We start from the raw sequence: 22,831 nt of genomic DNA on the forward strand, positions 1-22,831 counted from the left end.
GCCGGGGGGGGGGGGAAGGGAGGGCGCCTTGGCATGTCCCGCCAGACAGCCGTATACGGGGGGGGGGAAGCAAGGAGAGGTGCATCATGGGACGGGTGGAGGCGCCCCCCCCCGGGGGGCTCCTGGGCACGGTTGTTGTGCGAGTGGGGGGGGGGACTGCGGGGGCGAGGCTTCCCCTGCGGCCCCCAGCTTGGGCTGCGCGCCCCTGATTGCGCCCCCATCTACAGCTAAGCCGCCATTTTGTTTCCCTTCCCCCCTCTCCCTCCGCGCCCGCGCGTGCAACCCTTGCGCAATATGCAAATGTCGCCGCGCTGTGACGCGATTGGTTACATTACCGGTTTCCCTTCCGCCTTCTCCCCACCGGCCGACGCGAGGGTCCCTTTATGCAAATAAAGCGGCAGCCTGGAGCTCTGATTGGATCCCGTCTTTCCCTCCGCTCCACCCCGTCCGGCGACTTGCCCCTTCCCCCGCCGGGCACAGGCGTGAAGGTTCGAGAACGCCGGCCGGCAGGCCCGCCTCCTTCCTGTGTGCGTCACCGAGGGGGCGTGCTCCACCGAGCGCGATTGGCTCCTGCCGGGGGGGGGGGGGGAAGCACGGCAGGATTGGCCGGCTGGAGGCGACGGGAGGCGTCCGTTCTGGAAGGTTCTGAGGGGGGTATATAAAGCGTGTGGGGGGCCGGCAGCCGGTCTCATTCAGCACCGCAGCGCCAGCCTCATCGTTTCCTCCCCGCCCTGAGCGACCTCGCGCAGGACAGGTACGACGGGGGCCGTGTCTCGCGGCCAGCCGGGACTATGGGGCGGGGACGACCGCTCGGCCGGGCTCGCCGCTCTTGGAGCTTGGGGCTTTCTGGGGAATCGCGGTGCCCCCCGCTTCGTTGTGTTCGGGGCGGGGGGGGGGGGAAGGGCCGAAGGTTCTCCTCAGCCGGCTGCCGCCCTCGCTCCCCAGGACCCCCCCCCCCCCGCGGAGGGTGGGCCGCATCGCCGCGGGGCGGGCTCGCTGCGGCGGGGCGCGAACAAGGGAGCCTCCCTCGGCTCATGCGGGGGGAGGGGGGGGGGGAAGATGTTGCCTGCGGTTTGCGCCCGGCGTAAGATTCTCCCCTTCCCCCCCCCCCCTCCTTGCGCCGCGCCTCGCCGGTTCCGGGGGGAAGGGGGGCAACTGTCCACGTGACACCGCCTCGGCGGCTGGTTCCGCAGGGGCTGGCCAGAGCGCAGGCGCGAGAGCGCGTGGGGCGTGCGGGGAGGCCCTGCTGGGGTCTCTCCGACTCCCTCCGCCCGCTTCGCTTCCCGGCGGCGTTTCCCCGGGGCCTGGCCGCGTGGCTCCAAGAAGGCTGCTGGGGTGCGGTGTGGAGACTTCGCTTCCCAGCTTGCAACGTGCGCGGGGGGGGCTCCCCCCACGTGGCCGGAAGGAGGCGCGCGCCCCCCCCCCCCCGTACCTGGAGTTTTGCTCTGTAGAGCGGGATTAAATTGCAGCTACGCTTTGTCCGTCCCGTCAGCTTTTGTTGGCCAACTGGCTCAAATTGCAACGCTTAATGCAGGATTCTGTACCCTAGGCATGGACTGTGGCTTTGTGACCTTAGCATTTAGCTGTAAATGTAGACTTCGTGGTTCCTTTAGCTACTAAATTGTAGGGGACTTTGTCTCTTCGGGTAAGTGGCTTTTTTTTTTTTTTTTTTGTTTCGCTCTGAGGCCACATGGTATCCTGGGCCTTTATTCTAGTAGCTAATCGGTGAGACTCAGCTCCCCATTGATACTTTCCACATAAGCAAATAGAAACATCCACGACTAAACTCATGAAGTTTAAACCTTGCTACTGCTAATCCTTCTAGTTTTTTAAAAGGAAAACATTGATTTTGTTAACTTTTTGTCTTATACCTGATTTAGGAGTTTTTAATTAAACTTGGGCAACAAACTGAAGTGTTAGCATGTGTGGTAAACAAGCTTCTCATTTATAGGCAAAATGTCGAAGGGACCAGCAGTTGGAATTGATCTTGGCACCACATATTCATGTGTTGGTGTCTTCCAACATGGCAAGGTGGAAATCATTGCCAATGATCAGGGTAACAGGACCACGCCGAGTTACGTTGCCTTCACAGATACAGAGAGGTTGATCGGTGATGCTGCAAAGAACCAAGTTGCAATGAATCCTACTAACACAGTCTTTGGTAAGAAAAGACATGAGACTTTTTTAAATTGGGACTATAATATTAAACTGAATAAAGGTGCTGTATTGTGCTTAGCTAGCACAAGCTGTATAGCTCTTCTGCTTGTTAGGTGGTATAGCCTCATGCAGAATTGGCCTCTCTAAGTTGGATGTGGATGAAAGGAGCTAGAGGCCTTGCATCTCCATTGTTTCCAGGTTGGCATCAGATTAGGCAGCAAAGCCTCTTTGCTTTCAATGAATAAATTCTGAGAATGAAGGAACAAATGCCATGTTTTAAAGTACATCCTGTAATGCAGGTTGGTGCTCAAATTGGCATGAGTCATAAGTTATTTAGATTCCAGTTCCATTCATAGTCCTGAATGATCAGAATTAATCTTTAATCGTACTGCGTTTTCAGCTTTCATTGAGTTCAGCTGTTTAAGTATACAGGTTAAGGCTCTAAATCAGTGGGTTTTCGACCTGTAATCTGCAGACTGGAAACATTGGGCAGAGGGGTCTGAAAACTACTGCTCTAAATCATGCAATCTCCATTTACCCTATAAAGTGGAGACTTGCCATTGTCCTAATAGCAGTAGATAGGATGGCTTAAATCTGCTCCTACTGTGGCAGGAGTCAGTCTCCATAATGCCACTGAACAAGATGGCTAGGTATTTGGGGAGGGGAGTTATTTTGGGAGTTGCCTCATTTGAATTTAAAAGAGGACATAACTGAAGTGATGATCTCAGCATGCTTCTGTAGAATGGTGAATTAAAAAGTGAATTAGAATTATTACTGACTTTTTTAAGATGCAAAGCGGCTGATTGGTCGTAGATTTGATGATGCTGTTGTCCAGTCTGACATGAAACATTGGCCTTTCACTGTGGTGAATGATGCTGGCAGGCCAAAAGTCCAGGTTGAGTACAAAGGGGAGACCAAAAGTTTCTACCCAGAGGAAATATCTTCCATGGTATTGACCAAGATGAAGGAGATTGCAGAAGCATACCTTGGGAAGGTGAGACTTAAGAGCTGAGCTCCTCTGTTAACTCTCCTAGTATTTAAGGGGTTAATAGTTTCAAACCTAGCTTGATCTTGATTTCATATACCATGTAGATGAAGGTCTCAGCTGATTGTGACTAGTCTTCTTCTGTCCATAGACTGTTACTAATGCTGTGGTCACAGTACCAGCCTACTTCAATGACTCCCAGCGCCAGGCCACAAAAGATGCTGGAACCATTGCAGGTCTCAATGTGCTCCGGATCATCAATGAACCGACAGCTGCTGCTATTGCTTATGGTTTGGACAAGAAGGTGAGCAAGCTGTAATAGCACAGCTAAACAGCATAGTAGATTGTTCCTAGTCAGCTCAATACTGGTGAGCTGTAACACATCCATAACAGAAAACACTCTATTCCTTCCAGGTCGGAGCTGAAAGGAATGTCCTTATCTTTGACCTTGGTGGTGGCACTTTTGATGTTTCAATCCTCACTATTGAGGATGGCATCTTTGAAGTAAAGTCAACTGCAGGTGATACCCACTTGGGTGGGGAGGACTTTGATAACCGTATGGTCAACCATTTCATTGCTGAATTCAAGCGGAAGCACAAGAAGGATATTACTGAGAACAAGAGAGCAGTTCGCCGTCTCCGCACGGCTTGTGAACGTGCAAAGCGTACCCTCTCCTCTAGCACTCAGGCCAGTATTGAGATTGACTCTCTCTATGAGGGCATTGATTTTTACACCTCAATTACCAGAGCTCGTTTTGAAGAGTTAAATGCTGATCTGTTCCGTGGCACTCTGGATCCTGTGGAGAAGGCCCTGCGGGATGCCAAACTAGACAAATCACAGATACATGATATTGTACTGGTTGGTGGGTCCACCCGAATCCCCAAGATTCAGAAACTGCTCCAGGATTTCTTCAATGGCAAAGAGCTGAACAAGAGCATCAATCCTGATGAAGCTGTAGCTTATGGTGCAGGTAACCAATTCCCCCAGTAACTTTTGCAGCATCTAATGCTGGGCCCTTTTGACCATAGGTATGGGTATATGTAAAGTGTGAAAGACTAATGCAACACTACAGCCATGGCAATTCGTTAGTCCGTAAGGTGCCACAAGTACTCCTTTTCTTTATGGCTAGTAAGTGATTAAACGTTTGAGCTATGGATTGCTATATCATAAGTGATTTGTCACTGATGCTATGTATTCAACTAAGTGCATTGCTTAAATTCTACGGGATAGCATCTTTCCAGTTTACTCGCATTGATGAATTTGGTTCCAAAGCCATTCGTAGTTTCCACCAGAAGTTGACTGATGATGGCTAAAACCTTCCTTGGATGTCTGAGCGAGTTAAAAGAAACCTCAGTTTTCCAGTGAACATACAGGTTGGTGGTTTTGCACTCTTGACACCATTTTTTTCTTTTCAGCTGTTCAGGCTGCCATCTTGTCTGGGGACAAGTCAGAGAATGTACAAGACCTGCTGCTGTTGGATGTCACTCCTCTATCTCTTGGTATTGAGACAGCTGGAGGTGTCATGACTGTCCTGATCAAGCGAAACACTACTATCCCCACCAAGCAGACTCAGACATTCACCACTTACTCTGACAACCAGCCTGGTGTACTTATTCAGGTATGTATCTGGTTTGGAGTAGTTCTTCAAATGGTGAAGGGGCTGCCTCTCATCACATACTATCAAGATACAGTGGGTTTGAAAACTCTTCCTTGTTTGAGAGTTGATTTGTGAAGGAGTAACTTATGGCCGCTATGATGAAAATGTTCCAAAATCATTCGTAGTTTCCACCAGAGGTTGAAAGACCCATGTTGGCTCAAAGTACCTTCCTTGGATGTCTGAGCGACCATAACACGTACTTCACTTGACTTCCTGATCCTTAGGAAAATAAAGTTGAAAATGCTAGTTGCAAGTAACAGACTAAACTTCATATAGCAAAATGCTTATGCCCCTCTTGTTGGCCCTTGTTTCTTCCCCCACTTCAGGTCTATGAAGGGGAGAGAGCCATGACAAAAGACAACAACTTGCTGGGCAAGTTTGAGCTGACTGGCATCCCTCCAGCTCCAAGGGGCGTACCTCAGATTGAAGTAACATTTGATATTGATGCCAATGGCATCCTTAATGTATCTGCTGTGGACAAGAGCACTGGCAAGGAGAACAAGATCACAATTACTAATGACAAAGGTAGGCAGTACATAGTTCTGGGGGGGGGGGGGGGTGTAAAGTGGCTGCAGTAGTTGCAGGACTGCATCATGTTCCCCTGAAGTGGGTGGGTGTGCATATACCAGTGATAGAATGAAAGGTCAACCTTACTGCTCTAGTGGTACTGGAACCACCAATTCCAGCTCCTTTCCATAACTACCACCTTGCTGGGGTGTGTGCCCCAAGCTAAAGCGGCTGCCCAGTCACCAATTTGTGCTGATAGGGAATGGTAATGTTGCAAATTACACAAGCAGTAAATTCTGATAGAACCTTAACACTGGACTGTCTTTTTTGGTCTTGTTCTGCATACTCCAAAAAGAACCATGGGTTGATAGTTTAAAGCCTACAAATCTCACTCCACAAGAAGAAAATTTCTTTCAGTAATGTGGCCCACAAACTTAGTGCAACCGACTTACCATATCTTCCAGGTCGCTTAAGTAAGGAAGACATTGAACGCATGGTCCAGGAAGCGGAGAAATACAAAGCAGAAGATGAGAAACAGCGTGATAAGGTGTCTTCCAAGAATTCTCTAGAATCCTATGCTTTCAATATGAAGGCCACTGTTGAAGATGAGAAGCTCCAGGGCAAGATCAGTGATGAGGACAAACAGAAAATCCTGGACAAATGCAATGAAATTATCAACTGGCTGGACAAGAATCAGGTAGGTACAATTTTAATCATCCAAAAATTAAAAGTTCCCACAAAGCTGCTGGACTTATTTTAACCTGAAAATGCACACATTTAATCAGTGTGCTGCAACAACTGGGCAAGTCTTCTGCCATTGTAATCTTAACTAGTATCTTTTTGTATTGTAATGGCCTACACAGAAGGCAGCTCCAAAATCCAAGGTGGGTTCCTAGTTTCTATGGGGAGGCTGTAGCTATTGGCCTAGATTGGGTGGCAGGAGATAGCTAATGGTCGCTATGATGAAAATGACTCCAAAGCCATTCGTAGTTTCCACCAGAAGTCGAAAGACTTATGTTGGCTTAAAGTACCTTCCTTGGATGTCTGAGCGACCATAAAATCTTTCTTTCTAAAAGACTGCCTTAATGTTTCTCCTGGTGCTACAAGATGTCTCCCTCCCTTTTAAAGAGACTGTCAGACCAGACTCTAGTTACCAACTCCATTAAAAGAAATGGGTTTCATGAGTATTTCCCTTCCTGAGTGCACTCCTTGCACTAGTGAATAACCAGCAATTCCTTGCCATAACTGTTCTGACAGTGTCTCTGACTCTCTCCTCTAGGATATTAATGCAGATTACATAAGTCTCAAGCTCTTTAGCAGTGGTTTCTGTTAATCTATAGCTTTCCTTCTGCTTCACTTTTTTGTATGTATCTACATCTAGTTCTAGATTCTGAATTGCTCTTTGTAGCTTGTCAAATGCCTAGCTTAGCATACTACTCTCCCACACCCATCCTTGTCACCCAGGAAAACAGTGACTAGAATAGTGCAAGCCTCCCCCTGCATGGGGTCTGCTTTAAGTACACTCTCTCAAGGTGCCATCTTTACCCTGACCAAGGTAAATGGGGGAAGTGTAAGCAGTAGGCTGGTTCTTGAGCTGGCCTTCCAGGGGCACACTTGCAGCAAGTGTACAAATTGTTCTGTGTTCCAGACTGCTGAGAAAGAAGAGTTTGAACATCAACAGAAGGAGCTGGAGAAGGTTTGCAACCCCATCATCACCAAGCTGTACCAGAGTGCAGGAGGAATGCCTGGTGGCATGCCTGGTGGATTCCCTGGTGGTGGAGCTGCCCCATCTGGAGGGGCCTCATCTGGACCAACCATTGAGGAGGTGGATTAAATGCACTGGAAGCAGCATTCCACAGCTGACTAATTCTTAGAATTGAAGGACTCAAGGCTGGGTGCAGTGGCAGTCTAAAAAAAAAAAAAATTCCATATTTGAGCTGCTGTATAAATTGTCTGGGCATTCTAAATACTTGAACATGTGCACAGGGAAGGTGAACACCATTGCACTTTATCAGTACTGTAAACAAGTGCAAATGCAATTCATGTCCTAAGGAATAAAACTAATTTAATTGGCATCAAAAGGCTTTTGTTCTTGATTATCCTACTTGGTTAAAGAAAAGTAACATGTAGCTTACCAGGAATTATGTAAATTGCTTTACATTTACTCATGAGACTGGCTTTGCTTCAAGTGTAGATCTTAAACATAAGCATTAAAGAAATTTCCTGCTTGACCTTGACAAAGACACTTCAGACTAATAACTTTCAGTGTTCTGGCCCCATAGCTTTTTGGTCTGTTTGCCTGTGCTTTGAGCATGGGATTCAGCTCTTGGGGTTCTCTGTCATCTTAGAAGAAAGGAGTGAGGCTGGGACTTCATGCCACTTACGTTTGGCAGACCTGAATGATTTCAGATATGTAGGCTGATATTTACTCCAACACAGACTTATGACTAGGCATAGCAGCTGGCTAGAGACTTTCTCTGTTGCCAAAAAACTAGAGCAAGCACTGTTTTGATTAGACAACATATAAAACTTGTTTGCAGTTGAATGCAGTTATAGTTCAGGCATCTTAACAGGCACCAAAATGACACAGAAGGCATCGTCAGACTCCTAAGTAACTTTACCACACCTCAAAGGGATGCAATTTGAGCATTGGCCTGCAAAACCCAGGGTTGTGAGCTCAATCCTTGAGGGGGGCCATTTAGGGATCTGGGGCAAAAATTGGGGATTGTGCCTGCTTTGAGCAGGGGGTTGGACTAGATCTCCTGAGGTCCCTTCCAACCCTGATATTCTATGATTAAGAAGTGTCAGACACTTCAAAGTGAGCAATCTGACCTAGTATTGATGTAAAACTAGTAATTTGCCCAACTGCTTGGGTTGGGAGTGTTGCCTTTTCCATCAGGCTATAGAGCAGTCATATTAAGCTTTTTTGCTTTAAGAAGCCTCTTCAGAAAGCTAAGCAATTAAACACTTAGTTTCACACCTTTGGCTAAATAAGTGTTTCAATTACAGAATATCAGCTTTGTGACACTGCATATTTATGAAAACTGATAGCTTCCCTTAAAGGCATTACTAGGCCAAAGACAAAGCAAAAACTACTTTTTATAAATTAGGGATTCCTAATTTTCTATTAAAGGAACTTCCTTTAACTTACCCAATAATTAGGAAACTATAAAGCATTTAGTTAACATGTCCTACACTGTGCCAGAAGCCCCATATGAAATCTAAAAGGGAATTTGCAGTTGTGCTTACCTCCACGTAAGGCTAGATTTGCCATCCTGTAAAAAATCCCTCATTTTTTGTGAATGCTGAGATGCAACAGCACCTGGAAGAGCAAATGAGTTTATATGGCTCTGAGACTTCACTCCAGCAGGGCTTGTCTAAAGTTAACATGCATAATTGCATTAAAGCACTACGTAGGTGTTAATGGAATCAAAGTGGCCTCAGCTTGCTGAAACTTTTAACAGGTACAAAGTAGTCTGAATGAGAGTATCTATGCATGGTTTCAGTCAAACTTCTTTCACAGCTAGACTAAATAGGTATGACTAGCTTCCCCTAATACAGTCAAATTAGCTTAGTTGTGTTACAGGGGTGCAGCCCCTACAGGTGAAATAATGGGGTGGAGACAGCACCCTGAAGGATATCAGTCTAAGGCTCCATCTCTACTTGTACCCATGCTACAGAAGGTGTTGCTGTAGTTAACCTACCTCCCCAAGACATGGAAGGTGGTAGTTTAAGATAATAGAATTCTTCCTTCACTCTAGCACTGTTTATGACAAGATTGAGGTTGGCTTAGCTGTATGGTTCAGTTGTGGGTTTCTCTTCTTGCCTCCCACTCCTCACAGGGTTGTACAGCTGGATTGACTTACATTTTTTCAGTGCAGACCTGGTCTCATAGTTCCTCCAACCAGTTAACAGCACATGGCACTAAGGGGTAGTAAGGCCTATTCTCAGTGTCAGCAGATGGGGAAATCGAGGAAAAGATCTTGCTAAAGTTCAAATGGGACTGGACCTTCTCCCCATTCTAACTTAATCTCTGCAAGTCCTGCTTCATAAGTGTCCGTTAGCACCCCGTTTCATGAGTGCTCTTAGGACTTACCAGTCCTTGTTTGTTACTGGTTTTCTGTTGTTGCTTCTGCCCAGGAGACATTCTGTTGATGAGGATTGAGTTGCTAGACCATTAGGCACAAGTTCTTGTTGTTTAAAATAACTAAAGCACCCAGCTGCCTTCTTCATAAAGGAGTAAGTGAGACCACGGCAGGGAGGGAAGTGTTTCCGTATAGCAGAACAGAAAAATAAGTAGCTGAAGATGGGCTTTGTAGGCTGCCTAGTTTAATAATATATGGTGCCAACTGGAATTTGAAGTCTAAATCATTGAGCAGATACTCATCCCAGGGTAGAATAGATTTTACAACTCATAGTTGCTGATCTGGGGCTGGGAATCAGTTTTCTGGAAGGTCAGTTAAACAAGGTAAGGATTCCTTAAGTTTCAGAAATTTACATAGTGCTCTTAAACAAAGGATTTGAAGCTAGGAGCTTCTGAAATTCTAATCCCAGTTTTGATACTGACCCTTTGGGGCCTTGGCCAAGTCACTTCAGACCTAACGGGTTAGCTCTTGCCATCGCCAGGGTGTGGGGCTTTTGTTAAGTGTTTAGAAAATGAAAAGTTCTGTACAGGGTTACCAAAAATGCCAAGGAGCCTTTGAATTGGCCATATTTATAATTCTTGTTCTGAGTTTTGCTAGACCCTAGGGATCAAATAAAAATTATACCTTTCCTCTACAATTTCAGTTTCTCTTTCAGGTGCCCCCCACCCTGCTGCCATTGTGAACAGGCTGTTGGTTGAAGGAAGAAAAGCTTGCCTGTCATCTAGTCAAATGGATTCATATTACCATCTAGTGAGCTGGTATGAGTGATACTAGAAGGAAAGTAGATGAGTCTTTTTATGGGGGATCTGGGTGTATTGTCAGCACTCAGCCAGACATGGATTCTTTGGCTTAGGTTGAGGGATGTGGGTAGGGCAGCAGGGAAAGCACCTACTACTGGTGGTGTAACCCCTACTGAGGATTAACAGTCTCTCTGGATTTAAAGCAACTGAGAAACGAGTGGTTTGGTGAGGTGAAGAGAAGGCTGAGTTTCTCAGAAGGATTGACCCTTTATCTTTGTCATAAACCACAGTGTAGTTTGAATATACATAACTGCATAGCTTCCTGCACCTGTTCCAACGGTGTAACTTCCTAGCTGAAATCTGGTCTCCATTTGGCCTATGCTTTCCAGCTTTTATTATTTTAAATTGACAACAGTGTGGGCTTTGACTCTTTGAGGTTTCTTTGTTTTATACCCTATCCATTGAACGGCAGTAGCTCAGTAATGTTTTCAGCCCTAGACAAGGGATGCTCCTTGGTCACTGAGTCCAGTGGCCCGCTAATACGGGCAGCTCACTTGTGGAAAATACAGGTTCTTCCGGTATTCGGGTGAATCCACATTCAAGGTATGCCACGTCTGCACAGGTCTGGAAATTTTTGGTCCAGCAGTGTCTTTTGGGAGCACACGTGTGCCATATACGTCCTCACAACATACACTCCTCACCCAAGAACATATAAGGGAGTGCAGCCACTCCCTTTGTATTAGCCACGGCAGTTAATCAGAATTCAGCTTTGCTTGCCTCATTCCCACAGTGTAATGCTCGGAAATAAAAAATAAAAAACACTTTACCTTTTAGCCTTGAAAATCTTTTCTTAACTACATTGGATTATTTGATTTCTGTCTTCTTAAACTCAGATTGGGAATAAAGTTAAATCATGCCAGAGTTGGTTTTGGGATTATTAGTGGTTGATTTGAGTTTCCATCCATAATAGTGGATTTCAGTCAGTTGTATTGATGACTGAAGAGTTTCTGTTGCATAGGCGTAGTTGATTTTTCATTGGGGTCACTTACTAGTAAAGAGCCAGTTTTTGGGTGCTAGGCAAGCATCAGTATTAGGCATAAAGGTAGGTCCAGGGATGGTATAAATTAAAGAGTGTGGAGTAGTGTCCTGAGTATAGGGGCAGATTTCCTGAGTGCTAATTCCAGTTCCGCTACTAACTACTTGGAAAAATCACTTTACCTCTTTATTCCTCAATTTTTCCATCTATAAAATGGGGCGATAACATCTACCCTTTGGAGAGGATTAAAATACTACATGTTTGTTCTGTGCTTTGAACACAGAAAGTACTAATTATTATACCTGAGGAGACACAGCATGCTCCAATGACTAGAGCGCTGGATGGTGAGTCAGAAGACTCGAGTTCTATTCCTAGCTCTGCTACTGGCCTGCTGGATGACCTTGGGCAAATCACTTCCCAGCCTCATGCATCAGTTTCCCCATCTGTAAAACAGAGATAATGGTAGTGACCTCTTTGGTAAAGCACTTGGAGAGCTGATGAAAAGTGCTATCTAAGAGTTAGGTGAGCTATTATTATTGACAGGCTATGACCTTGAGCAAGTCACTTCATATCTCTGTGCTTCGGTTTCCTTTCCCACCCTTTGTCTGCTTAAAAATATAAGTTCTCAGTGGTAAGATTGTCTTTTAGGACAGTGCCTAGCTCAGTGGAGACCCTAAACATTATTATAATACAAATAACATAATTTCTACATAATATAACATACTATATATATATAATATAATGTAACATAATAGCCATACGGATGCGAGCAGTAAATGTGTCTCTGGCTCAGGACAGACACAGTACTTGTGTTGTCCACCAGGTGTCAGCAGTTGTTTTATCTATTAAATTGACTCAGAAAATCACTGGCTGTTTTCTCATTTTTAGGAATGTAGATTAAGTCCAGCGGAAATATTTTATTCAGAGAGATCTCAGCACAAGGGTTGTAGCATTGCAGGGTTAGGGTAACCAGGTGTCCTGATTTTATATGGACAGTCCTGATATTTGGGGCTTTGTCTTACATAGGCACCTATTGCCCTTCACCACCGTCTCAATTTTTCACGCTTGCTATCTGGTCACCCTATGCAGGGTGCACCTCACAGCAAAGCATATATTTAACTGCTTGGGTGCAGATTAAGAGAAACAGTGCTTCTCTTAATGGGGGACAGTTTTTCAGATTCTCAGTTAGGGCTAATGCTGTTTTAGAGAGCAGGGCACAGCTGAAGATGAACAAGGCCAGGATACTATCACAGGGTGTAATTTAACTATGATCATTATTAAATATCTCTGTGAAGGTAGCTCCCTGAGATCCCAGTCAGGATCAAGGTTCCATTGCACCAGGCACTGTACAAACACAGAATGTCCTTGCCCCATGATACTGTCCTGGCCCTCAATGAGTTTACAGGCTATAAATAGGAACGAGAGAGCTGCATTTTAAGAGAGATGGGCTATTGGCTGGGTTAGGGGTCACATGAGCACTCAAAGTAGAGTTATACAGCTTTCAACGACTAAAGGAACAGTTTAAGAATTTCAATTCCTGTGTTTTTCTTACAAGGACAAAAGGACATACCGACAACCAGGCCTGGAGCCTTTGTCCAAACGGAATAGACTATTTATAGGAGGATGTGTGGGTGACTAGAGGAGACAGCAGAGGAGAAGTCAGAGACATGGGAGATGCTTAGGAAGAATTACTGTCCTATTTCCATGATACAGTGTTGCACAGTTAGATACAACTTGTACGATCAGGGGGATACCCTTCTTTGAAGTATCTGGCATTGACTGTTGTCACAGCCGAACTGACTTGAAGGGCCATTGGTCTGTTCCTTGATATCAATTTCTATGTTGTCAATTGGAAACCAGAGCTGTTGGCCAGGTAGATCTCTCATGGTCTAATGGTGCAGTCAGCTGGGGAAGAAATGCAGAGAGCAGCTGATGAGATAAAACTCTTTGCGCATCTGGAAGGATCCTGTTTTTCTTTGGAGATGGGATGATACAAACAAAACCAATAAATAAAAAGAGTGCAGAAAACAGCAATATTTTGTTGTTCTGTTTGAGAGTGAGACCAATTGATGAAAAAGGCAAGAGGCCCCACAAGATAAATAGCACACTCAAATGCTTTCCCCTTGTAACTGACAAATTTATGGCCAAGTGGTTATCACAATTGTTTGATCACTGGCCGTCTATCTTCTAGGACTTGTGAAATAACTATTTTCCCTGCAAGAACTGGCCAATTATCCCCCATCTCTCACTGCCTTGCAAGAAGAGCATGCCAGATAAATCACAGGCTTCAATTACTGCCTGCTTAGAAAGGGCAGGCAGTTAATTCCTTGTTTATTTAAGAGTTAGGAGAAGCTATCTGGATTTCATCTCTTTGGAAAGCCTTGTAGGGTTTGTATCTCCTGAAGTCATTAGGCTGCATTAGTTGTATAATAATAGTCATCAAACTCTGAACAACGTACAAATCTATGGTGACTCTGTCTCTCTTAGATGCTTCATCCACATTGGAGCAGCTGCTAGATTTCCCCCACAATGCACATCTGCCGGTGTGTGTTTTAAGGATTATGGCCATTAATTTTAGATTAAAGGTATAATAACATCCAACTGGAACATTCAGCACAGAGCAAAAGGCTACTGCCAAAGTATCTTGGCTTTGTGGGTTGACTGCTGAGGGAAGAATTCTCATGCACAGTTATGCCTAGTAGATTTGCACTGCAGCCTCATGAAAGACAAAAACCAGCAATAGTACCAGTCTAGCAAAGGAAAGTGGGTCATTCCTACTGCGGCTTTTTGGCAAATGGACCAGCTTTCCCTTAGGTATATCTTCATTTCATTGACTTTCCATCTATTCTCAAATCTCTTAGAAATTGCCAGACTGGATCAGAGCCATGGGTCATCCAGTTCAGTAGCCTGTCTGTGAAAGTAGCCAGTACCTACTGCTTCAGAGGAAGATGCAAGAAACTGCACATTAATGGGATAACTTGCCTGCGGGGAAAGTTTACTCCTGACCCCCCCCCCATAGTTAGGAGCTGGCTTGGCCATCTGTAATCCTGGTCTCATCTGAAAAAACCTTCTCTTCCCCCTTGCATGGATATACTTACTATAAGATAGCATGGTCCAGTGGATTTGCTATGAGGCCTTGGGCACATTACTTCTGTGAGCACATGGATTTGCCTGAGCAGATCCAGCTGCTGAATCAGGGGATAATGAAACTTACTTTCCTTTGCAAAATGTTTTGAGACTGATGGAGGAAAAGTGCTGGTCTGTTTTGTAGGGCGTGAGGTGTCATTGCCTATAAACCAGCAAGGACTTATATTACTGCCTCATAGTATCTAGCTATTTGGCATAACAGTTCTTGGGTGGTATCATACATAGTGTGTACTTTGCATGTATTTATTATCTGTATCACTGAGATGAGGCCCGTTGTGCTAGGGGCTGTAAATACACATAGTAAGTCTTGGTCCCAAGGAGCTTACAATCTAAATAAATAAGACAGCCAAAGGAAGTATTATCGTCCTCTCTTTACACATGGGGAAAGGAAGCACAGAGAGATTAAGCCTGGGATTTTTGAATGAGCCTAAGGGAGTTAGATACCCAATTTGGATACCTAACTCCCTTAGCACCTTTAGAAACTCCAGCCGAACTGACTTGCCCAGGGCTACACAGAGAGTCTGACAGAACCAGGAATTGAACTTTGACTCCTGAGTCTCTTGCCTTCACCACAGTCCCTCTTTGCTCTCTAATAGCTTTAAGCTCTTTGAACACTGCAGTCAAACTCATTGAGCATCTCCTGCTAGTCAGTACCAGAGACAGAGAGAGAGAAACCTTTGTATGCGCTATCGGACTCCACAGCATAGTGGTTGGTGGCCCCTAAAAGAAAAGGGATGGCAGTGGGACATGCATTTTGGTGAAATGGTGTCTTTCTGCTGAAAGCAGGGCAAAGGGACAGAAGGAGGGGGAGTTCTTTAGTGTTTAGAAAAAAGAAAAGGAGTACTTGTGGCACCTTAAAGACTAACAAATTTATTTGAGCATAAGCTTTCGTGAGCTACAGCTCACTTCATCGGATGCATTTAGTGTTTAGAGCATGGGATTGGGAACCTGAGCACCTGGGTCCTATTCTGTGCTCTGCCCTTAGCTTGATGTTTGATTGTGAGGAAGTCATTAGAGCAGCAGGAGTTAGCTGTGAAGTTCAGCTCTGGATTTGACCTTCCCCACGATTCTGGCATCTGTTATTTTGAATCAGACCCTTTTCTATGTAGAACCAGCTTAAATTACGGGCACATACAGAGCCTTGGTCAGGATTCCAAGCACGCTTCAGATTTCACTCTCATGGGTTTGTCTATGGAACTGAACCACCCATTTTTAGAGGTTCGTTTTACACTAACCCACCTCCTTACAGAACCCAATCTTGTGTGCTCCTGTGCCCATAACTAGTTGACCCAGCTGTCCCAGAATTCCCTGCATTGGAGAAAAAGCTGCTGACCCTTTCCAACCCACTGCCCAGGTGCTGTGTAAGGAAAGTGAGGTTCATGCAGTACCTAAACAGCAAAAGTCTCTGTGGAGATTTTAAACTGAAAAAGAGGAAGAAATCCTGGAAAAGGAAAGTATGAAAAAAGAAAGAAAGAGCAAAAGGTTTCTGTTTGGCATATGAGGTAAGTGGTGGCATAAACCGACTAGAGTGCATAGGACTTGAGCCACAGCTCTGAGTTGAAATCAACATTACTCTGCGTTGTTTTAACAGAAGAAATGTAGCCAGATTAGGAGACACAAGCAACCAGTTTATTGCCATGCCTCAACAAGAAGGGGAGTGTTTGCCACCTCCCCGTGGCTGAGCAGGTATTATTCCAATAGAGCAATTGCCTGGGTGATCATTTTGCTCCAGCTAAATCAGTTGGGAGTGTTTGTTTATGGTGTGTGTTGCAACCTGGCTGCAATGCAGAGGCATTGGATGGTTCAGGAGGCTAGGATTAATGATAGAACCTTTGCCTTGTATACCTGGCCCAGATCAATGACTCCTTGGGGGCCTGTGTGGAAATGAGTTTCGCAGTTTCTGTTAAGTTCCTAGTTGGCAAATGATAACAGTCACTATGAGGGTCTCTGTGCAGAGAGCAAAGAGACTGAATTTCTCCCCTATATATCAGCTTTAGTCTTGATTCAGCAGCTGGATCTGCCCTGACAGTCCCCTATTCCCATGTGGAGCAGGAGCCCTACTGAAATTTTAGCTCTGTGTGAGGGCACGGGTCCGCCTGTGTCTATCCTAGTTGCATTTTCAAGGCCTGGGTGTATCCGGATGACTAGTAGTGTCCTCTAGGGATTGTACCACAGTGGGGCTTTGTTTTAGCTCCCATGGGAGCGCCCTGTTTTTTGGGAGCTGAAGGACCAGAGTTGTACTAGCCCTGCCTCTCCAGGTATGTCTGTGAAACCTACACAGTAACTGTGTCATCTGCAGCACATTCATTTAATGCACAGGAGTGTCTGCACAGCGCTTTCATCTGCAGCTTGTGGATTTACTACCCTCTCATCCTGGCAGTGGTTCCTGCTGATCAGGACTGAGGCATGCGGTGGGGCTGTGGTTTTTTGCTGCTGTTGCTCGCATTGTCCTCCTCTTTTGGGTCAATAGGGGAGTTCCGTTTCCAAGGGTCTTTTGCCAGCACAAAAGTCCTTTAAAAGGAAAAGCAGAATTGCTGCAGATTTTGTTTCAAATGCATCTATATTTTTAAAGACTATTTTTCTTAGACTCAGCAAAGGATAAAATCCTTACTAACTCACTGCATTTCACACAGCATGGTGGACTGTTGGCACTGGGAGGCGGGGGGGGGAGCAGTTCTTAGAAACAACCACTGAGCAACTAACCCCTGCACCTGGAGCATAAACAAACAAGTCTCTGAATTCTAATTTCTGCTCCTTCAATGTGATTTATTAATAAGGCATTTAATTGGCAGACAAATGGGTACTCAGCAGCTCTTTACAGCTAACGGGGGGGGGGGAGGAATTAGCAACCTCCCTCCAAGCTTTTTTCTATTCTCCTTTCTCTCCTGTCACCATCCCTTCTTCGTTGATTTCCAACAATGCCTAATTCTATTATTCTGAGTGATTTCCCACCGGGCGGTAGTTTATTTCTGTCATCAAATCTCTGATGAAATCTTTAGACATGAAATATTTAGCCCAATACCAACAAATCGCATATAGCGTTAACATGTCACAAGCTGCCTGGCGACAGCATTAGGGTGTAATTTGAAAGCGAGTGAAGTGATAATGCCACGCGTACCGCCTTTGTGAGCATGCATTAATGTTTCTTTGCCTGAGCTGGTCATTGACAGCAAATTGACTCGCGCTAATAGCGTCCGGGAGGGTGGTAAAATTGGGGGTGATGCAGAAAATAAAGAATATTGACTGGCCAACTGCAGTGCCTCAGTAGCCTTTAATCTATTATTGCTCTTGATGGGAATGTTTTAATGTGATTTTAGTGTCAATCGCATTTACAGTCACACACTCTGCCTGCTGGGGAACACTGTGAAAATGGCAGAACTCGGAACATGCTGTTGCTTAGAATCATAGTTATTGATTGTTCTGGAGCTCGGAGTCTGAGTTATAATTATTTCATTAAACCATTTAATGGTTATCAAATATGAACCTATTTATTGCTCCAGTTAGGAAATGTAGTGAGTTTGAGGTTTATTATTAATCCATGGTGATTTTGCTTTCTTAAATTGTCTGATGCTTCTGAACAGTCGACCTTCCCCTGCCAAGGTTCTTGGTCAGTTTATTATGGGAGAAATGCACCGAATGATATTTGATTATTGCATGGGATGGGAACAACAGATAACATGGTTCAATTGATGCTGACATGCGGCAAGGCAAGCTCCTGCTCTAGGAGATTACCCTGAAGTATTACCAAGTGCACCTCTCTTGGGCCATCGTTGCCTTCAGTGGAGTTATTCTCTGTTTTCGCAAGGCCGAGTGAGAGCAGAATGAGTCCCTTTAAATGCAACTGTGATGCTTATTTGTCTTGCTGTGAGGCCTAGGCCCCTCAGTGCTAGGTGCTGTGCAAACACAGAACAAACAGATGGTCCCTGCCCCAGAGAGTTCACAGTTCTGCTTGGCCTGCACACTGGAGTCTACCCGCTTACTCACGTTTGATGGAATCGTACTCCATGGCCAGGTCTTTGGTAGGAGCATTTAGCCAGTACAGCTAAACCCTAGCATATTATACCAGCAAAGTGCTCCCAGCAGGGATTCAGCTTATACGAGCAAAACTGAGCTTTTGCTATTAGAGCTTATTCCTGCCCCTCTCCTTCTCAAGCTCCTGAGCAAAATAAGCTATACTAGTAAAAAGAGAGTCTCGCCGGTATAACTATGTCTACCCTAGGGGCTCTTGCTGGTCCAGCTATGCCAGTCAAGGTTCACACCCCTGATCGATGCACCTATGTTTGCAAAGGTTTGCAGGGCAGACCTAGCCTGTGACAAGACAACCTGGGAGAGACCGCTAACTACTTTCCCAAAAAGCGTCTAAATGTTCCATGTATCAACCGCTTCCCACCTAGACCCTGCAGTTTGATCTGGACAGACCCTTATGTCTGTGTGGAGACCCACTGGCTTCACTCCATAAGATTCTTGATCCAGGGATTGGATTGCCCGATGGGAGCCTTAGGTTGGAGGTCATCTGTAGGTGAAGGGATTCATCCACTCCCTCACCTGTTAAGTATTTAATTTAAACTTGTGGCTTTCTAGAGGAGAGGCAGCTTTGCGCAGTGGATATGGACCTGGGCTGGAAGCCAGGAGGCCACGGTTCTATTCCCAGCCTTGATTCTGATTCTGCATGCCCTTGGGTGAGATACTTCTCTTCTCTGTGACTCAGTTTCCCTATCTGGGAAATGGAGATACTGTTCCTGGCTCACCTTTGTAACATTCATAAAGATTTACAGATGCAAAGTGCTTATAATTATAAACCTACCTTTATCAATATAACACTCTCTGACTTGTTAATTTTATATACATTTAGAACCCATCCTGGGAGCCACGTATCCTGGGATCTAGATGCTTGAAATAACTGCAGAGATATAAGATATGTGACATATTATTGTACTTTAGACACACAGGACTTGGCTCTCTCCTGCCCAGTACTTTGTATCTACCTTTGCCCCAGGGAAAAGTGGGTGTCAATGCTACTGAATTAAAATGATAGCATTTTACAACCATTGTGCACAGGTGTAAATGTCTGCACATGGTTCAGGACAACAGGGAATCAAGCCAGAGAACAGCAGAGGAAAGAAGGTCTCTTGGTGAAGGCATCAGAGTCATGAGACCTGAGTCCATGAACGACATCTGTGACTTCGGGCATTTTTTTTCCATTGACTAGGCTTAGGCCCTCCCTAATTCCTGTGCCTCGGTTTCCCCATCTGTAAAATGGGAATAAGGATCCTTCGCTGACCGAGGCTTAATTCTTGAACATTTAAGATCCCCAGATGGAAGGCAACCAGAGAAATGGAAGGTGCTATAAAAAAACAAGGAGTCCTTGTGGCATCTTAGAGGCTAACACATTTATTTGGGCATAAGCTTTCTTGGGCTAAAACACACTTCATCGGATGCATGCAGTGGAAAAATACCTGCTGAAATGAAGAAACAGGTTGACAGAGCCAGAAGAATACCCAGAAGTCACCTACTCCCGGACAGGCCCAACAAAGAAAGTAACAGAACACCACTAGCCGTCTCCTTCAGCCCCCAACTAAAACCTCTCCAACGCATCATCAAGGATCTACAACCTATCCTGAAGGACGATCCCTCACTCTCATAGATCTTGGGAGACAGGCCAGTCCTCGCTTACAGACAGCCCCCCAACCTGAAGCAAATACTCACCAGCAACCACACAACAAAAACACTAGCCCAGGAACCTATCTTTGCAACAAAGCCCATTGCCAACTCTGTCCACATATCTATTCAAGGGACACCATCATAAGACCTAATCACATCAGCCACATTATAAGAGGCTCGTTCACCTGCACATCTACCAATGTTATATCTGCCATCATGTGCCAGCAATGCCCCACTGCCATGTATATTGGCCAAACCGGATAATCTCTATGCAAAAGAATAAATGGACCCAAATCAGACATCAAGAATTATGACATTCAAAAACCAGTCGGAAAACACTTCAACCTCCCTGGTCACTCAATTTCAAACCTAAAAGTTGCAATTCTCCAACAAAAAACCTTCAAAAACCGATTCCAACGCGAAACTGCAGAACTGGAATTAATTTGCAAACTGGACACCATTAAATTAGGCTTGAATAAAGACTGGGAGTGGATGGGTCATTACACAAAGTAAAAGCTATTTCCCCATGCTAATTTTTCCCCCTACTGTTACTCACACCTTCTTGTCAACTGTTTGAAATGGGCCATCCTGATTATCACTACAAAAGTGTTTTTTCTTCTGCTGATAATAGCCCGCCTTAATTGATTGGTCTCGTTACAGTTAGTTTGGCAACACCCATTTTTTCATGTTCTCTGTGTATATCTATCTTCCTACTGTATTTTCCTCTGCATGCATCCGATGAAGTGGGTTTTAGCCCACGAAAGCTTATGCTCAAATAAATTTGTTAGTCTCTAAGGTGCCACAAGCAATGTTCCCTCTAATTTTTGACAGGCCGTGTGCGCAAAAATGTCTTCTGTGCAAATTGTTGTGCTTCTGTGCAAATTTTTGTGCGTTCAGTGTTTTGCTGTGTGCGCGGGGGTTTAGGATCTGTATGCGTGGGAAGGGAACAGTAGACAAGGACTCCTCGGTTTTTTTGCTGATACAGAGTAACACGGCTACCACTCTGAAAAGTATTATGATAAACTACATTCAGGGCCAAATTCTGCAGTCAGTTCCATCTCTGTAACTCCAAAGGAATTCCATTGCACTTGGTGGATTTACATGGAAGGAACAGAGCAAAATCTGGTCCACGGTATTATCAGGTAGCAGAAGGGATAAACCATCTCGGAGTGCATTTGTATTCAAGTTTTGTTGAAAACAAAAGTATTCATTTGCCTTTTTACATTAAAAACCCAGGATGCTTGGAACAGACTATATCTTAATTTTAACAACCTGATTCCTGTTTTCTGCAGGAAGGTAATAGAGTTCTGCAGAGTCCTTTATCAGTATTCTCTACTGCCTTCAGACAGCTGCTCATTTTGTGTTGCCTCAACCTGCGCTGACCTCATTTTCTATCACAAAGCTGCAAAGGACTTGGTAAAAATTAGTTATATTAGTGGCTCCTGATACAGTTAGCTTATTTGTGATATGACAAATATTTCAGCCATTAGGATCTTTCCATCTCTTATCAGCTTAAATGCACTCACTTATATTCCAAATCACTGCTTAATTTAAAAGCCTATTTGTCTAGATTGTCTCAGGCATGGAAAAAAATGCAGAACACTTATTCTTCAAATAGGGCTGTAGCAGAAGTAGAGTTTTGACTTTGATTGGCTCTCCCCCTCCATAACTTCACACTGAGCAAAGCCCCAGTCTAATCACTTAGTGCACAACAAAAGCACATCAGTTCTATGCAGGGAGGGGGGGCCGCGGGAGGCTTGTCTCTGGACTCCTGGAGTTCTGTTTTTGACAAGATGCTGAGCCTTCCTGTACCTCTGTTTCCCCGCTTGTACAGTGGGGATGTGATGCATGTATTTACCTATTTTGTGGGAAGGGATAATTAACCATTAGTTTGTAAAATGCCTAGAGATCATTTGATGAAAGGAACTACAGTGGGAACACCCGAACAAATTAATAACCGTCTGTGATTAGGGAGGGAAGGATGATCCAGTGATTAGGGTACCTGGGCTACAGATATCCAGTGTGACATTGGACATCTCACTCAGTGTCTCTCTGCCTCTGTTCGCCATCTGTAAATAGCACTGACCTACCACCTGGGGTGTTGTGAGGATAAATACATTACAAATTGCGAGGGGCTCAGCTACAAAGGTAATGGGAGCTGTGTAAGCACCTTAGACGGGTGAACAGGGTTGCCTGACAGCGGAGTGGAGACCTTAGTACCTGCTAGGCAAGTTACCTTGATTGTAGAGACTTCTGGCTGGTTTCTTAAGGCCCAGCCAGCTCCATAAGAGGTGGCAACAGCTGTACAATGAGTACAAGGGATCTGGAGTAGAGCAAAACAAGGAGGCACTGGCTGGGGAGTCATGGCTCAGCTTCCAGAGTGCAGAACTGAACTTTTGTGAGCTGGCTTTCAGTTAATCAGGGCTATATTAGATAAATGCAAAGTGCTACTCACAAAACAGCTACTAGGCATTTTAAAATATGTCATTGCTTAATCGAGAAGAGAAGGCAGAAGAGATGAGTTGATTTCACATTCACAGAAGCATTAACTTTTGGTGGTGGCAAAGCACTTGCAAGAAAGTGGGCAGTGAGCAAATTAAGGATCAGATAAATTCAATGCAAGATTTATTTTTCTTTTCCCCCACCCCTGATGCTTACATGGAAGTTCAAAAGGTGGAGGAAAAAGTGGAACGGCTGGAAAACTGCAAGATAGACAATGTCATTGCAATATCCTGGGGCTATACCTTTCATAGTTCTGGTATTGACAACAGCATATCAGACCCCCAACAAATCATG

At 44.9% G+C, this 22,831-nt stretch overlaps 1 protein-coding gene, 1 long non-coding RNA gene and 3 other non-coding genes across 5 annotated transcripts in view; 4 read left to right on the forward strand and 1 right to left on the reverse strand.

Annotated features, from left to right (window-relative positions):
- The window catches only part of LOC122457190, a 30,326-nt gene extending 29,861 nt beyond the window's left edge, over positions 1-465 (reverse strand). The window contains exon 1 of the long non-coding RNA XR_006276592.1: positions 336-465. This is a non-coding gene — a long non-coding RNA (uncharacterized LOC122457190). The remainder of the gene's footprint in view (positions 1-335) is intronic.
- A 152-nt stretch (positions 466-617) lies between these two features.
- HSPA8 (heat shock protein family A (Hsp70) member 8) lies at positions 618-7,381 on the forward strand. The gene is made up of 9 exons (XM_038380569.2): positions 618-754; positions 1,952-2,161; positions 2,946-3,151; positions 3,294-3,446; positions 3,557-4,112; positions 4,558-4,760; positions 5,126-5,324; positions 5,771-6,003; positions 6,955-7,381. The coding sequence occupies exons 2-9, from the start codon at positions 1,957-1,959 to the stop codon at positions 7,138-7,140; spliced, it is 1,941 nt and encodes a 646-aa protein (XP_038236497.1). The 5' UTR covers positions 618-754; positions 1,952-1,956; the 3' UTR covers positions 7,141-7,381.
- On the forward strand, positions 4,389-4,479 carry LOC119846840. Its single transcript, XR_005290021.1, has one exon. It is a non-coding gene; the product is annotated as a small nucleolar RNA SNORD14 (small nucleolar RNA).
- On the forward strand, positions 4,890-4,986 carry LOC119846841. Its single transcript, XR_005290022.1, has one exon. It is a non-coding gene; the product is annotated as a small nucleolar RNA SNORD14 (small nucleolar RNA).
- Positions 6,261-6,358, forward strand: LOC119846839. Its single transcript, XR_005290020.1, has one exon. It is a non-coding gene; the product is annotated as a small nucleolar RNA SNORD14 (small nucleolar RNA).
- Positions 7,382-22,831: the final 15,450 nt, after the last annotated feature.

This window comes from Dermochelys coriacea, chromosome 22 (genome assembly GCF_009764565.3).
Source record: "Dermochelys coriacea isolate rDerCor1 chromosome 22, rDerCor1.pri.v4, whole genome shotgun sequence".
In the NCBI taxonomy this organism is placed as follows: Eukaryota; Metazoa; Chordata; order Testudines; family Dermochelyidae; genus Dermochelys; species Dermochelys coriacea.

Excerpts from the sequence above, each read along its gene's own strand:
- HSPA8 (XM_038380569.2), top strand. The coding sequence starts at position 1,957 with ATGTCGAAGGGACCAGCAGTTGGAATTGATCTTGGCACCACATATTCA. Across the intron at positions 2,162-2,945 it reads TCCTACTAACACAGTCTTTG|ATGCAAAGCGGCTGATTGGT; the intron begins GTAAGAAAAGAC and ends GACTTTTTTAAG. Across the intron at positions 4,113-4,557 it reads AGCTGTAGCTTATGGTGCAG|CTGTTCAGGCTGCCATCTTG; the intron begins GTAACCAATTCC and ends TTTTCTTTTCAG.